Genomic DNA, 16,138 nt, shown 5'->3' on the forward strand with positions numbered 1-16,138 from the left:
ACCTGAGTAGCCATTCCTGTTATACTTCTTTAAAGTCTGCCTGGGCATAAACATGCTTGGTGGATTGTTATGTAAACTCTCTGTGGACTAGTTCACATGGCCATAAGAAACAGGAAGACACACTGATGGACTCTCACGCTTACTGTCTGAGGATGAAATTTATCTCGTTGGGACCCAAGCAGACCGTAGTGAACTTATAGATGTAGATAGTGTAAAATCTGCTTTACAAACATAGTCACTTTGGCTTCAAAAGGCCAACATGGCAGCAGCCAAAGCTCCAATGTTCAGAGATGGGTGACATCTCTATTGTTCATCGTTTGTATAGTTTAGAGCAGGGGTGGGCAATCTCAGTCCACGAGGGCCGGTGTCCCTGCAGGTTTTAGATCTCACCTTGGGTCAACATACCTGAATCACATGATTAGTTCGTTACCAGGCCTCTGGAGAACTTCAGGACATGTTGAGGAGCTAATTTAGCCATTTAAATCAGCTGTGTTGGTTCAAGGACACATCTAAAACCTGCAGGGACACCGGCCCTCGTGGACTGAGATTGCCCACCCCTGGTTTAGAGGTAAAGCCTACTCTTTTTTTAGCAAACTGTGTGAGATTCTTTTCGATTTAAACATTTCATGTGAATATCACGATGGCTGAAGCCTGTTAATATGCAGCTGCTATCAACCCGCATGTGCTAAGCAGGACTTAAAACAATTACTCGTGGTGAAGTTAGCAGGTAGTCAGTATACCCTGCAGGAGCTGCTTTCTTACACTACAGCATCAATAAATGTTCAATGGGAAGACATGTTACAGTAATCTGTCAAAATAAAGTTCACAAAGTCAGCAGTTCGTAAAGCTTTTGACGTTGGCCTCGAGGTGTGGCCTCGTTAAACCTCCTATAATCTCATATAACTTGTGTTTACACCACATCCGCAAGTCACTGGAACAATAGCCTAATGGGTACTACTGTTGTACCTTTCTGTGTGTGGAGACAGAAATATTGAGAAAGTCAAGATGGTGCAAAGGACAGAAGCAGGAAAAGAGACAGAAACAAGACCAAGACACAGTTCATAGGTAGCTGAGGCCTTATGCACTCCTGTTTTTAACCACTGCAGCCCTACACTGCTTATCTAACTGAAAAATTATCAAAACAAATGTTTCAAATCTTGTGGTGATTCAGATATATTCATAAGTAACACATTAATGATGCTCTTCTTGGCCTTTCATTTCAAGATTATTAAGTAAATTTGTGATTTTGCCCGTCTGCATCCGACCCCCCTTCCGATTTACAGTATTAAATCTTTCTATTAGGAATCCGACTTTAAAAAAAGTTTATTTTCTGTTATTTTAACTATGATTAATTCTCGTACAGTACATTAACAGAGGCTTCAAGGTATTACCACTGAAAGGAATTGCGGTCATAGCACTTGAAATATGTGCCCTGAAATTAACAAAAAAGGAATATGAGCAAATATAGCAAATATATAATATTAACACAGATTTAGTAGTTACTTCCCATTGTCATCACTGGCATACGCAGATGATGTTACATTTAAAAAAAAACATTCAAATAAATGACAGAAAGAACACTAAATGCAACCTTGCTGATTCATCTGTAATAACAGTTTGCACCGGAGTAATATTCTATATTTGATCCATGAATATACATTTACATTTATAAACATAAAAAAAGAAAGTTAGAATTTTAATGCTTCTGCGTAATATGAAAAGACCAATGGTTGGAATATTTTGCCACCTGTGGGAGCAGTGTTAAAGAAGTGACTCTTCATTGTTACTCTTGACACATATCAAGCGGTACCAGGAGCTACTGGTCTAACAGTTAACACTGCTACAGCAGCAAGACCTCCTCTTTTAAGCTTGTCAATACACAGACATTAATGGGATGAGACGGATGCGTTTAATGAAGTGGATGGTTCAAAATCTTTGGTATCACCACATAGTTACCCACATATATTTACAGCTGGCCGATAACAGTGAGAGTACTATTGATTGTTTTGGTGTAGTGAGAGTAAAAAGGTTGCAGCCAGCTCAAAGATGTGTCTTATGTTTAAGGCTTCAGTGGCCCCTGATAATTACTGCACCAGTTGAGCTTGTAGAGAATTAACTTTTGAACTTAACGAGAGGAGGTGGTTGGGTGAATGAATTGTGCTGATTGACTAAAAGCATTTACTCTGTAATGGTGAGTTAAAGAAGATGGGGAATACATGCTTAGATTCACCAGCTCAAGAAGTAAGCCTGATTAATGGACTCACTAATTAATTCTGTTTTTTTCTGCCCTTCTGCTCAGAGGATGTTCTTTGCCATGATTGGGAAATATTTGGCTTTAAAGAGGTAACTTAAACTAAACCCAGTAGTTAAAGATAATAAGTAAGATTTTGTGGGTACCAGAGTTTAAATGTGTTTAAATGGGTTTTCAGGTGATCCACCATTTCACCAAAAGGGTATAGAAGGCAACTGCAACTGCAACTTGAAGACAAGGGACCACTGATGATCCCATAAGCCCCACATTCACTGTATGTCTATAGGTAATTTTAATCATTTCAAAAAAAATTTTAAGAAGCACTGTCATTCCAGGACATAATACAGTGGCACAAAGCAGTTTGTGATATCCTCCTGAGAACCAAAGAAAAAAATATTCAGATTGAACTTTTTTGTGATTTCCTTTCTTTGGAGCTAAAAGAGGCCACCCAAACACACGAGATATCAATGGAAAGCCCAGGATGTCCTCTATTCAGTACATCAGGACTTAGCAGGGTATCTCAAATAACAAACAGTGTCTATTACAGAGGCTATAGACTGGTTCTCAGGAAGAGGATAGAGTCATTCATGTTGGTTTGTTTTTATCCATTTTGGTTCTTTTTGAGTAATTAGCATATTATTGTACTGTATCTAATGTTATCATTACAGTTTGTGTTTAGTTCTGTTTATCTGACCTCCTTTTAGAGCCTAAAACTATCATTTGACTTTTTATTTATTCATATATTTCTTTGCATTTTTCGGGGTAAAATGAACCTCACTTTTCCAAAAACTACTATGTCCTTATTCCTGCTCAGCTCAGCTTGTCACATATGCTCACAAAGAGAAGACTCTTTTAGTATATTTGAGAGAGTTCCAGAACCTTCCCTCTGGACAAACTGCAGGAATAGCTGGGGCTCTGGATGGTTGTGTTATCTTCATTCACTCTAATGGACCATTTTGTTCTTTTTCTTTTATTTATAGCAATGGCGGATCATGGAGCGTCTCAACAGTTCCTGGACGTTAGCAACATACACTAGCTGAGTCACAGAGATATAGCACAATAAAAGTTTGAGACGCACTTGTAAAGGCTAAAATGTTGTTTCTTAAAAACAAGACTGTATATTATCCGAAACACACGAATCAAATTACCTTGTGTATTAAAACATGTTAGCAGGTTATCCAGCAATGAATTAGTAGGTTTTGGATATTAGCTGATGGCAGATTAGGCAAGCAAACACAATGTGCATTATGATCAAACAAAAAAAGTTCTTCAGAACAGAACTTCTTGCTGGCTAAATATAACTTTATTGACATGTAGTTGTGTGGTCTTTTTAATTATGAGTATGAGCTATTATGATAAAAAAGATACTTGCATAACAATCAGGGGAACAACTATCTATTTTGTAATATGGCTATAGATAAAGAGTCGGAGCATATTTGAGAAGACTCATAAATATAGCTTCTACCCACATAGCAAGGAGGTCTGGCCCGGATCTGGTATCAAGCCGGCACTGCTGGCTGACTTCTGGCATGATAAGACGTATGTCATCCAGATATGGGCCAGGCCTGGCATAGATGGCACTGTCTATGTGATGGCATACCATATCTGGCTCGATTGTGGTTTGGGCCCATAGAAAACAGGTCTTCCCTGGATCCGGCATCAACCTGGCACCTCTGACTGACTGGTGTCATGGCAGGGTGTATGTCAACCAGATGTGGGCCATGTCTGGCAATGATGGCACTATTTATGTTCCTATTTTCCTATTTTAGTTAGAAGACCCAAATGCCATGTTTCAATACTATACTGCTATGGTAGCCAACGTTTCAAATGCAGGTTTGACAGGTTTGTGAGTGTACACTTTATCCAAAACCTATTGAGGGTTTACTCATCTTTGCCAGTGGGTGGCTGTAGCTCAGGAGGTAGAGCAGGTCACCTACTGATCGGAAGGTTAGTGTGTGATTGGGTGAATGTGGCATGTTGTATAGAGCACTTTGAGTAATCCTGGAGACTAAAAAAGCGCTATATAAGAGTCAGTCCATTCATTGCCTGAACAGTGTTTCGCCATGTTACTTTTGCACTGTTTTGCATGTTCCGGCACATGTTGTCATTACATGGCTTGATTAAGGTACACATTAGGCTGACATCTGGGGCCAGAGCTGAAACTGTTCTGGGCCAGCACAGGGCCAGCAGTGTGTCTACAACTGGCCCGTGGCTGCACACAACTTACTTCCACACATGGGCCAGCACAGGACCACCACTGTGTCTGCAACTGGCCTTGTGCTGGCCCATGTGTGAGCCACCTCTGGCAAACCAGATCTGGGCCACCAAAGGGCCGTCATTCTTTGCGGTATGTGGGCCATGTCTAAGCACATTGTGCGGACCAGATCCGGGCCATACCAATTTTGCTATGTGGGTAGGCTCTGCGTTCCTGTTGACCATTACTGTTTGTATTCTTTTGCAGCTCAACTGCTGGGAAAAGCAGAGAAGATGGAAGACTCAAATGAGACTGAATACATAGGATGAGTTTAAAATATGCCACCAGTGCTGAAATTATATACATATATAAAGAAATTATATAAAATATCTAATTATATATAACACCAACATATCTAAGAAGACAGATAAGGCTTGCTAAGACTTTCAGACTAATCTATATATATATATCCGTCCATCCATCCATCTTCTTGTCTGTGAAGGTTCTTAGTCATCCAAGTCATCGTAGTCTAAGGAGCTTGGAAAGAAAAGCATCTGGACTTCTTTAAGTTAAGTTTTGAGATCCCTTCCCAGATGCCTTAATGCCCACTCACATCCTGGGCCATCTGACCTCAGGAAATCACATGATAGGGTGGGGCCAGGTTTCACAATGAGCTCACCCGAAACCCTGGCTGATTGTGACCCACACCCGTTTTCACACCTTGGCTCATGTGATTAGGTAGAGGATCATCAGGGGGTCCTTTTGTCCCTCTATTTGCGGGATACTCCCACTGGGTTTAAATCTGGGACTCTCCACCATTTGACCCTTAGAACTAAAGAAGCTTCTCTTATGAGAGGTGAAACGTCCAGACTCTTTTCTTTCCAAGCTCCTTAGACCATCCATCTTCTTCCGCTTTATCCGGGGCCGGGTCGCGGGGGCAGCAGCCTAAGCAGAGAAGCCCAGACCTCCCACCTCCTCTAGCTTATCCGGGGGAACACCAAGGCATTCCCAGGCAAGCCGAGAGATATAATCTCTCCAGCGTGTCCTGGGTGTGCCCCGGGGCCTTCTCCCGGTGGGACATGCCCGGAACACCTCACCCAGGAGGCGCCCAGGAGGCATCCTTGTCAGATGCCAGAACCACCTCAGCTGGCTCCTTTCGATGTGGAGGAGCAGCGGCTCTACTCTGAGCCCCTCCCGGATGGCTGAACTTCTCACCCTATCTCTAAGGGAGAGGCCAGCCACCCTTCTGAGGAAGCTCATTTCTGCCGCTTGTATCCGCGATCTCGTTCTTTCGGTCACTACCCACAGCTCGTGGCCATAGGTGAGGGTAGGGACGTAGACTGACCGGTAAATTGAGAGCTTCGCTTTTACACTCAGCTCTCTCTTCACCACGACGGACCAGTGCAGCATCCGCATCACTGCGGCCGCAGCACCAATCCATCTGTCGATCTCCGGCTCCCTTCTCCCATCACTCGCGAACAAGACCCCAAGATACTTGAACTCCTCCACTTGGGGCAGGGACTCATCCCCGACCCGGAGTGGGCACTCCACCCTTTTCCGGCTGAGAACCATAGCCTCAGATTTGGAGGTGCTGATCCTCATTCCCGCTGCTTCACACTCGGCCATCACCCGATGAAGCCAACAGAACCACATCATCCGCGAAAGGCAGAGATGAGATTCTGAGGCCACTGAAGTGAAAGCCCTCCGCCACTTGGCTGAGCCTAGAAATCCTGTCCATAAAAATTATGAACAGAATCGGTGAGAAAGGACTGCTCTGGCGGTGCCCATCACCCACCGTGAACGAGTCTGACTTATCGCCGGCAATGTGAACCAAGCTCTTGCAATGGTTGTATAGGGATCGAATGGCCCGTAGCAATGGGCCAGACACCCCATACTCCGGTAGCACCTCCCACAGGACACCCCGAGGGACACGGTCGAATGCCTTCTCCAAGTCCACAAAACACATGTAGACTGGTTGGGTAAACTCCCATGCGCCCTCAAGTCGAAGTCAGCAGCGCTCCGCCAGCACTATACACAGTGCAGGTAGAGCACCGCTTTCCCCTCCTGAGATGCCTGACGGTTTGCCAGAATCTCTTCGAGGCAGTCCAAAAGTCTTTTTCCATGGCCTCTCCGAACTCCTCCCACACCCGAGTTTTTGCTTCAGCCACTGGCCGAGCCGCATTCCGCTTGGCCTGTCGGTAGCTGTCAGCTGCCTCCGAAGTCCCACAGGCTAAGCAAGTCCGATAGAACTCCTTCTTCAGCCTGGTGGCCCCCTTCACCTCTGGTGTCCACCATTTGGTTCGGGGGTTACCACCACGACAGGCACCAACCACCTTGCGGCCGCAGCTCAATGCAGCAGCTTCAGCAATGGAGATGCTGAACATGGTCCATTCAGACTCAATGTCCCCAGTCTCCCTCGGAATGCTGTTGAAGCTCTGCCGGAGGTGTGCATTGAAGATCTCACGGACTGGGGTCTCTGCTAGGCGTTCCCAGCACACCCTCACTACGCGTTTAGGTGCACCGGGTCTGTCCAGCGTCCTCCCCCGCCACCTGATCCAACTCACCACCAGGTGGTGATCAGTTGACAGCTCATCCCCTCTCTTTACCCGAGTGTCCAGAACATATGGTCGCAGGTCTGGTGATACGATTACAAAATCGATCATCGACCTGCGGCCTAGAGCGTCCTGGTGCCACGTGCACTTATGGACACTCTTATGTTTGAGGTGTTCGTTATGGCCAAACTGTGATTTGCACAGAAGTCCAATAACAAAACACCACTCGGGTTCAGATCAGGGAGGCCGTTCCTCCCAATCACGCCCCCCCAGGTCCCGCTGTCGTTACCCACATGCGTATTGAAGTCTCCCAGTAGAACAACAGAGTCTCCAGGTGGAGCACCCTCCAGCACTCCACCCAGGGACTCTAAGAAGGCTGGGTACTCTGAACTGCCACTCAGCGCATAAGCGCAGATGACAGTCAGGACCCGTTCCCCAACCCTAAGGCGCAGGGAACAAACCCTCTCATCCACCGGGAAGAACCCCGGTGGATGAAAGGATGTAAATTCATACACTTTGCTGTGCTATAAAAATCCAAATCAATGCACTTATTGACTTCTAATTATTGAAAAACTTAATTCCTTCTCTCTATAGTCACATCTTCTAATTGCTCATTAAGCACTTCTGGGAACTGTGAATGTAATCCATATGATAACTACACATTCTGGATCCCCGCTGATGCACTCTTACCATACAAAGGCTCTGGAAATACCAAACAAACACAGATCTTGTATATAAAAAGAAAGTACTGTTTTCATGTGTATAAACTGAAGCTCTTTTGAGCAGTGTGCCAGAGTAGCCCGCATGAATAGGCCGTGAAAGTGCTAATCCTTCCTTTTTTTAGCCAATTCTTTTCTTTGTGCTACCTGCTTTTTCCACAAATGCCTCCACAACACAATCAAATATTATTTCTATTTGCCACTACACCAAGAAAAAAAAACAGGTCAGGGCAATTTCAGTGCATCTCTTTTAATGGGGACAGGTCCATTATTGCCTGGCTTGTGGTGATCAGATAGGATGTCTGCTTTGGTATAATGCCTTTGAACTCTGCAGTCTTCCACAGTATTCTCTTCTATTTCTTCCTTCACTCATTTAGGTAGAATCACACTGTGTTCCTCTACCATGTCCAAAATACTACATCCACAGTCTTTCACATGCAAATGCAGTACCTCATTCATAAGCAGAGCAAGCCTGAGATGTGGCAGAATTTGCAAAAGGATAAAAGTACTAAACGTGACAGAAGGAAGTGTTCAGTTTATTCTTTATCTGAGTGAGGGCTGACGTACAGTCAACATTTGAAAGAGGAGAATGTGACTGATGGTACTTTTACAGCTGTCCTCTATACACTAGTTATGTTGGACTTCTTCTAGGACAACAAAGTGACGCCAATGTACAGCGTGAAAAAATGCAGTACTTCCACATTAAAACGGCAAATTTTAGAGCATAATTAAACATGTTTACAGTGTTATACAAAAAGATCTGGTATGTATCTAGCTTATTTACCTGTTTATAAAAATTGTTTGAGGATGTTGTTTGTCTAGGGCAGGGGTGTCGAACTCCAGGCCTCCAGTCCTGCAGGTTTTAGATCTCACCCTGGGTGAACACACCTGAATCAAATGATTAGTTCATTACCAGGCCTCTGGCGAACTTCAAGACATGTTGAGGAGGTCATTTAGCCATTTAAATCAGCTGTGTTCAATCAAGGACACATCTAAAACCTGCAGGACACCGGCCCTTGAGGCCTGGAGTTCGACATACCTGGTCTAGGGTCTCCGTCAGCCGGGTTATGGTTGTCTTAACAGCTTGAAAAAAAGGCAACTGGACTTCTGGACATTTTGCACCTCATTCAAAAGTCTTCTTCAGTCGTAGACCAACTGTTGGAGGGTCCCATGTATTAAAATGCCTAGTGGAGGTTGTTCCCTTGTTTCCTGAGGGTGAGCCAATGAACTGGTTCACTCTAAGGACAAAACACCCAAACACAAGCGAAACAACACAGTGTATGCGGTGCAGTGCAGCGAGAAGTGATTAGATCTCTACATAGGACAAACAGCTCTCCTCTCTACAAACAGGAAACAAAACAGCTTTACACCTGCATTTTAAGATTAAGACACTCCTTCCAGGATGCCAGTGTTTATATTTTGGGCAGAGAAGACACATGATTTAAGATACGAGTAAAGGGCGCCATCGACGTCTACTGTAGCCGCTATCACCCACCAACAGTGGAGTCCTGAGATCCATTTCAGGCGTTTCAACTCCCATTCACATCTGGCCTCAGGTGACCATAATACCTCACATCATGGTGGGGTGGGTCATTGTCTCACAGAGGTTTCACCTGTGGGCCCAGTGATGGGAATGACCCACGTTTTCTCTCCTCGTCATGTCTCATGTGACAACGTGATCAACACTGTGCTGACGACCCTTAGGGCCAGCTCCAAGATGACACCCGCCACTAGCGGTTTATTACCTCCAACTGTTTTGGACTCCACCAGTTGAACCGAAGAAGCTTCTTGGATGAGAAAACCTATACAATCTCACCCAGATAAATAAAGTCCTAAAGTACCTTCATTAGTCTGGTCTTACAAAAAGATACTCTAAGGTGTTTGCTGTTCATTTTTTCTAGTAAAAACGTTGTGTGGGGTTTTTTCCCTGCTTTTTTTAGCTAGACAAAAATTATCACCCTGTGCCTCTGTTAGTACCATGCTAACAGAGTTAGTTGAACGGTGCTAATGTTAGCATTTTTTTCCTTTTGTGTATACAGTTACAGTTGTGTATACAGTATACAGTAATTGTGGCTATTACAATACTTATACTCACTGTTTTGAGTGCATAATTGCATGACAAATAGCCACAGGAACAGCTCGACAAGTACCAGGATGCTTTACAATGAAATATCAAAAAATTGAGTGTGTAACACTAAACCTCTCACAGGTGTTTTCACACCTGTGGTGTTTAGTCCGTTTAAATCAAATTATGGTTCATTTTCCTGATGGTGGGGTTCATTTGTGTAATAATGTAACATACTAAAACATGAATTGATAAATATTTTCTACTCAGGACCTTGCATTTTGGCTCAGCATTTTTTAACAAGTTGCTTGAAGCCCTCATTTTACCACTATGTACCCACATCAATAATTTTCATCTACCCTGGTCTCCCTGTCAAATGGAGCGCCAGTGAATCCTCCAGAGAAGCTGGTTGAGTCATTTGTTTACTTTGGGTTACACATCACTAGCTGCTAGTATATCCACCTTACATTCCTGCTGTATGAAATGGCAGTTTAATCCTCAAGTGGTGAAGTTTGTTGTTTCCACCTTTAGTGGGATCAGCTTTCTTGCTTATTTTGCAAAGTTCACAGATAATAAAATAATGACAAAACAGAGAAAAATTACCCTTAAAAACAGTTTTGAATTTGTCGCATCATTTATATCTCTACATTTTAGCCAGCCTACTTAAGACTAGTACATTGGAGAAAAGAGCAAACAATGAAGAAAACAAAAACAAAAACATTTTATTATCCATTCTTGCAGTTAGGATAAGCCAGTTTTAGTCATCCTGACTCTAAAGGGTATTTAAAGGGTATCTACATTAGCCTGATTGAAGGTAGCAAACAAAAGGGCACTCTGTAACAAAAAGGTAGCAATTAGCACAAGTTATTGCTTCCCATTCTTCCTAGGAAACTTCATCACACACCCACAACCCCATTACGTACCCACACCTTTTACTCCATAAAGCAATGCAACTAATCCCGAGTATTTTGAGACACTGAAGTATCATCCTGTGTGTGTGTGTGTGTGTGTGTGTGTGTGTGTGTGTGTGTGTGTGTGTGTGTAGGTGTGTGTGTGTGTGTGTGTGTGTGTATGTGTATGTGTGTGTTTAAATAAAGCTACCCATAGTTATGGTCAGCACTATTGTGTTTTTCCTGAGATCAGGAATGTTTATCTTTTTGACTGTTTAAGTTACCCCAAAATTTTCAGTGGGTTTGTGGTGACGTTTAACAAGTCCATAATAAACAGCTGCCCTTGGTCTTTGGGTTGAAATGGTTCTTCATATCTTTGAGTTATGAATATGAATCCTTCTCCACAGAGATACGAACCAGAGTGCAAGATGAAGCCTTGAGATCTCTTCACAGTGTTTTACTGTGGGTTTGATACATTGTTGTGTGGTTTCTCTCTTCAGTCAGTCTCCTTGCAAACACCCTTCCATTACTACCACGAACCACAAAATAGGATTCATCAGTAAATAAATTTTTTCCATTACAAAGTATGTCTTTATAGACGCTATGCATCCTCTGAGACTATGACCTTGTTTAGACACAAAAATTTTAAAAATTCTTTAGACAAAATTGCTTGTCCATCACTAGTGCAAGACTTGATGGTGTGCTAATTTTTGTCTGTCAAATCCTGCTTTGATTCAACTGATCCAGTTGTCACCAAGTGTTTTTGAGGTCTGACCTCTTAGAAGCCTTCAGTCTAGCCATTAAACAGTGTTGGGAAGGTTACTTTTAAAATGTATTCCACTACAGATTACAGATTACATGCCCCAAAATGTATTTTGTAACGTATTCCGTTACGTTACTCAATGAGAGTAACGTATTCTGAATACTTTGGATTACTTAATATATTATCAAACTTTTTACAACTACATGAATGTACTATTGCTGTGTGATTTATTACTTTTACTGAAGGTTACTGGCCATACAACTAGATTTTTAAATCTTAATATAAAACGAGTAACAGTAGAGTGGACATAGAAAACTATTCCGTGCGTATATAAAACAGGTCTGCGGCTCCGAACTGTAGTAAAGGGCCCTCTGGCTAATACGTCGGGTTCGTGTCGGGCTCGTAGCCAAAAACTAGCTTTACTTTGTTGTCTGGGTCAACTTTGCTAGCGAGAGACAGAGAGAGGCGTTGAAAGGCTGCTCCAACGGAACTTATTGTTTCGGAGGAAAACACGAACACAGTGTGCAGTCGAGTCTTAATAGTGTACTTACAACTGGACTACACTGCCCATGAGGCTACATTCTTTAGGGCTATGCCTGTAACACTCTGCCTATTGCCTTCATATGAAATCATTTTTTGAACAATAATTTTAAACAATATTTCTTCACGTCATTATGCGGGTTGAAAGTAGAGGTTAATGCTGTCGGGCCTTCACTGAACCACCAGCAAAAGAAGATGAAACTACACTTCATGGTTGAAAAACACAGAAATAAATTCCCTCTTACTTTGGCTGTTTGGCTTCCACCACGATTAAAATCGCACTTTCTGCACAGCTCCCTCTCTCTCTCAGTGAAACCAGTTTACCATCAAAAATCTCTGTTTTCTACATTATTCGCTTGCTTATTACTCAGCAGTGAGCCACTGCTTTTTTGTTTTTAAAAAATGACCTCTGACAAGAAAGCCTAATTTCTTCTGTTTAATACAGAAGAAATTAACATTTTTGTAAATGATGCCAAATTTCAAAACGCTTAGCTGTGTCTCTAATAAAACCTCTTTAAGTTTACTCTGTAACTTTTTGCTTTCCTTCAGCAGCATCAGGTAATGTTCATGAGTTGATTCATGGTTTTCTTCAGTTTTTGATCTACTGCAGAATATTTTTAAGCTTATCCACTATAAAAAGCCAGGCCAGAAATCTCCTTCATGTTTTTCTGTGTTTTATCCTCAGTTACTTTGACACAAAGGCATCTGCTGTGATGCTTAAACCTCTGATGAAGTCTCACAAGCTTTGTTTTTATACAAAATATAAAAATATGGATATGTACTGATAAATTATCAATTATAATATTTCTGACTGAGTCCAAATTGAATCAAATCAAATCCAGACCTAGTGAATCAGAATTAAACCAGCTATAGAAATCAGTGACGATACCCAGCCCTATGCTACACTGACCACGGCTCAACACAGTAACCTTAATTTGGAAAGTCATCTGCCTTTCACTTCAAGTTAGATTTGATCTAAAGCCAAAATCACACCTACATTTTTCAGGTATGTCCCTTTTTCCCATATGGCTGACACCAAGTAAAAGCTAATTCTGCAGTGAATGCTCATGACGGAGCCAGACATAGCTGATGGCACATTTGTGACCCAGCAGAAAAGCCTTTATATCTGCCCTATATCTGTGTGCTAAGTTTCATTCTTTTTGCCAAGTCTACATCACTGCAGGGAGTGGAGAGCCGTTTATAGATATCAGGGTGTCTAAATGGATTTTCTCAAACACTCTGCACTGTTGTGTTTTTTTAAACCCACATCTTTTTGCTTCTCATCAGAAAATTTGTCAGTGTGGCAGGGAGGTGGAGGTTAAAAAGTTTGTTTTGCCCAGCAGAACGTTCAAGCTTAGGGCATTAGTCAAGCACATCATATTAAAATGAGCCCACAAAAGGTTATCTGTAATAAATTAGAGTCGGCAGTGTAAAAATTCAAGGCATACACAACAAGATGGGGCAGCATCTTACCTATTGCATCTCCTTGTTCATGGACCATGCTGGCCAGATCCTTCATGATTTGACTGACATCCAGCATGTCTCTCTATGGAGAAATCACAGTGAATGCTCATGTTAGTCCTCCGTACATATCAGTCCATGAGAGACAATGTGCTATTTTACACATAGGAAAACTAAAGATTATAGCTTGAAAAGTAAGGTTATTATTTATTTATTTATTTATTAATAATATTACTTTCCATATTTACACTGTTTGGTCTTATTAGATGTTATCATCTTTATTACTTGAGGTTAAACTAAATGCAAAGTATTATCAATATTGAATAATGCACAAAGTCATCTTGCATATGTGAGCAGGCAGTCAGGCTTAATTACAGAAACAGAATGTGTAAGGTAACAGAATAACATAACATTATTTCATTTCACTACATTTTTTTTATTTTTTATTTTTATCTAATAAAAAAAGACTCTAAAGTGCAAAGGTGGGATTTGCATATTCTTTATCACCCTGATCAATCCTGATCGATCAAAGTAGTAGTAGAAAGGATGGTTCATGGTTTCAGATGGACAGAGATCAATTGAAGCCAGTTTTGACTGATATTATGTCAACAAAAAAATCGAAGGAAACTGTAGTGGCTTTTTGTCATTCTTAAATGTTTTGCTCATAGTTGTGCAGCTATGAAGGATTTCTATAGAAAATGCAATTCTAATTCAATTTCCCTGTCCCTTTAATTGACAGTGGATTTGTGTCTAATCCTAAATGTTTTGTGCTTGGCTTGTCCAAAAGTAAAAAAAAAAAAAACGCAGTTTAAAGTTTTTGTTCAATTATTCCACTGTCAAGGCACAGAGCGAACTGGTGCAGCTATGGTTGACCGCAGCTAATTCTCCACAGTCTCAGAGCTTTGAATCTGCTCTCAATGTTTCAGCTCAAAGCAATATGAAAGCTTATAAAACCTCTGTCTATCTCATGCTCGCAGGTCCCCCCTTTTCCTCCATTATGGCACCGTGCAATCACAGCTGCGTTTGTGTAGCCTAACCCACTGGGCCATCCATCACAGGTGGCGGAGTTTGCTGTGGAAACTGGCAGCCATCCTGCCACTTGGCAAAAACCATTTGAATGGAGAAAAAATGGCCTCTGGCAAAGCTTGTGATGCTAAAGACTTTTTGCATTTATCTTGAGGCAACCCTGTCCATCACCCTGTAATAGAATAATAAATTTATTTTACCTGGCAAAGCACTGGGCAATCAGGGCTCATTTTATCATAATGACAGAACAGTGTGTAACCAATTTAGCAAACACTGTGTTGCGAATAGGCATAGACAGACAGGGACACACACACACACGTACACACCCAGGTGGGTTGGGGCGACCGTGGGTGGGTGGGTGCAGTGGACCCCTGCCTGAGGGCTGAGTGGGTGGCCAGGCTTGGAGCCAACACTGTGCCCTTTTCCATATTTCATGGGCTTCAAATTCTACTCATGAGCAATCCAGAAGCCACTGGATACTGGCATCAGGCTAGGAACCAGGCCTGTGGAATTGACTATTATGTTTTCAGTTTCAGGTTTACTACAGGGGGGTTTCTTATCATACAAGCAGAGTATATCAGTGTTTCTTTGAGTTCTGCTTTAGCTCCTGTGTAGACCTGAAGGAGCAGGGAACCGAAGTATTCTTTGACACCTGTAATCTTGACAAAATAAAAATGATAATACACTATTTGGCTTAAAGTTCAGTGTATTTGATCCAAAAGCAAAATATACATTGAGAGAACTATGAGATAACTCACTCGAAAAGCTTGAAAACTACAACAGTTTAACAACTCAGCCTTTGTATTTGTGTTATTCTGTCTATAAACACGATGACTCGACAAGTTTTGAATGAATTCTAATAAACTTTGTAGGGGTGTTGAGTGGGGTCATGTCAACGATCCCTTTAAACTTGGTCTTCAAGGTCAGCTTAATGATTAATTGGTCAAAAAATGACAAAACGTCTGTTCCCATTAAAGTAAATACTGCCCAGAGAGCGATCTGCCTTGGTGGAAGTTTAAGCCCTCAGAGGGCTTGTGAAAAGTTTAGATGGTTAAAATGAAGTTACTTAAGCATCCAAACGTCCACCTCATCCAGTTATAACAAAGCTCTTCATTTAAATGCACATCATCGTGCTTTCTTACTTTTCAGAGGTTATGGAGATATTTTTTTCCACTAAGTGCACCTACGAGGACACTGCATTCCATCATATATAGGGGCTTTCTACAGAGCCCTCCATTTCTGACTGACCCAGACCTAAGACAACCATGTATGTTTTCTCCTTTGTGTGGGCACCTTAAAGGGCATTTTATCCTGTTTGCTCTTCTATAATGACATCTTAGAGAGCCCTAGTGCATTAGCATTTGTGCCGGTTCAGCTGAATTTTCTTTCTATGACACATTTTCCGTCTGTACACAATGTTATTCATCAAAGTCAAGGAAAACTGAAAGGACACCAGTTTTTGAGTAATTCACTCTAAATTTGCACCAGCTCCATGGGGCAGTGCTCTACAGCTCACCCTGACCTCACCTCCCACTGTAGCGCACATGCAAAAACCGAGCTTGCTGTATAGGGATCAATAAAATGTCACTGAACTTTTGCTACATGCCACAATTCTTTATGATGATAGCCAAAGAATCAGACTAATCCTCAGTTCCAGAGCTCACCTCTGCTGGTCCT

The 16,138-nt window shown here is 42.1% G+C and overlaps 1 protein-coding gene across 4 annotated transcripts in view; it reads right to left on the bottom strand.

The window, feature by feature from the left end:
• Positions 1–16,138, bottom strand: part of tsnare1 (T-SNARE Domain Containing 1) — a 242,069-nt gene that overhangs the window by 72,313 nt on the left and 153,618 nt on the right. For all 4 annotated transcript variants that reach the window (XM_063487893.1, XM_063487894.1, XM_063487895.1 and 1 more), the window contains exon 9: positions 13,448–13,520. In XM_063487893.1, coding sequence (XP_063343963.1) covers positions 13,448–13,520 — 73 coding nt within the window. The remainder of the gene's footprint in view (positions 1–13,447; positions 13,521–16,138) is intronic.

This window comes from Pelmatolapia mariae, linkage group LG10_11 (assembly GCF_036321145.2).
Source record: "Pelmatolapia mariae isolate MD_Pm_ZW linkage group LG10_11, Pm_UMD_F_2, whole genome shotgun sequence".
Taxonomy (NCBI): Eukaryota; Metazoa; Chordata; class Actinopteri; order Cichliformes; family Cichlidae; genus Pelmatolapia; species Pelmatolapia mariae.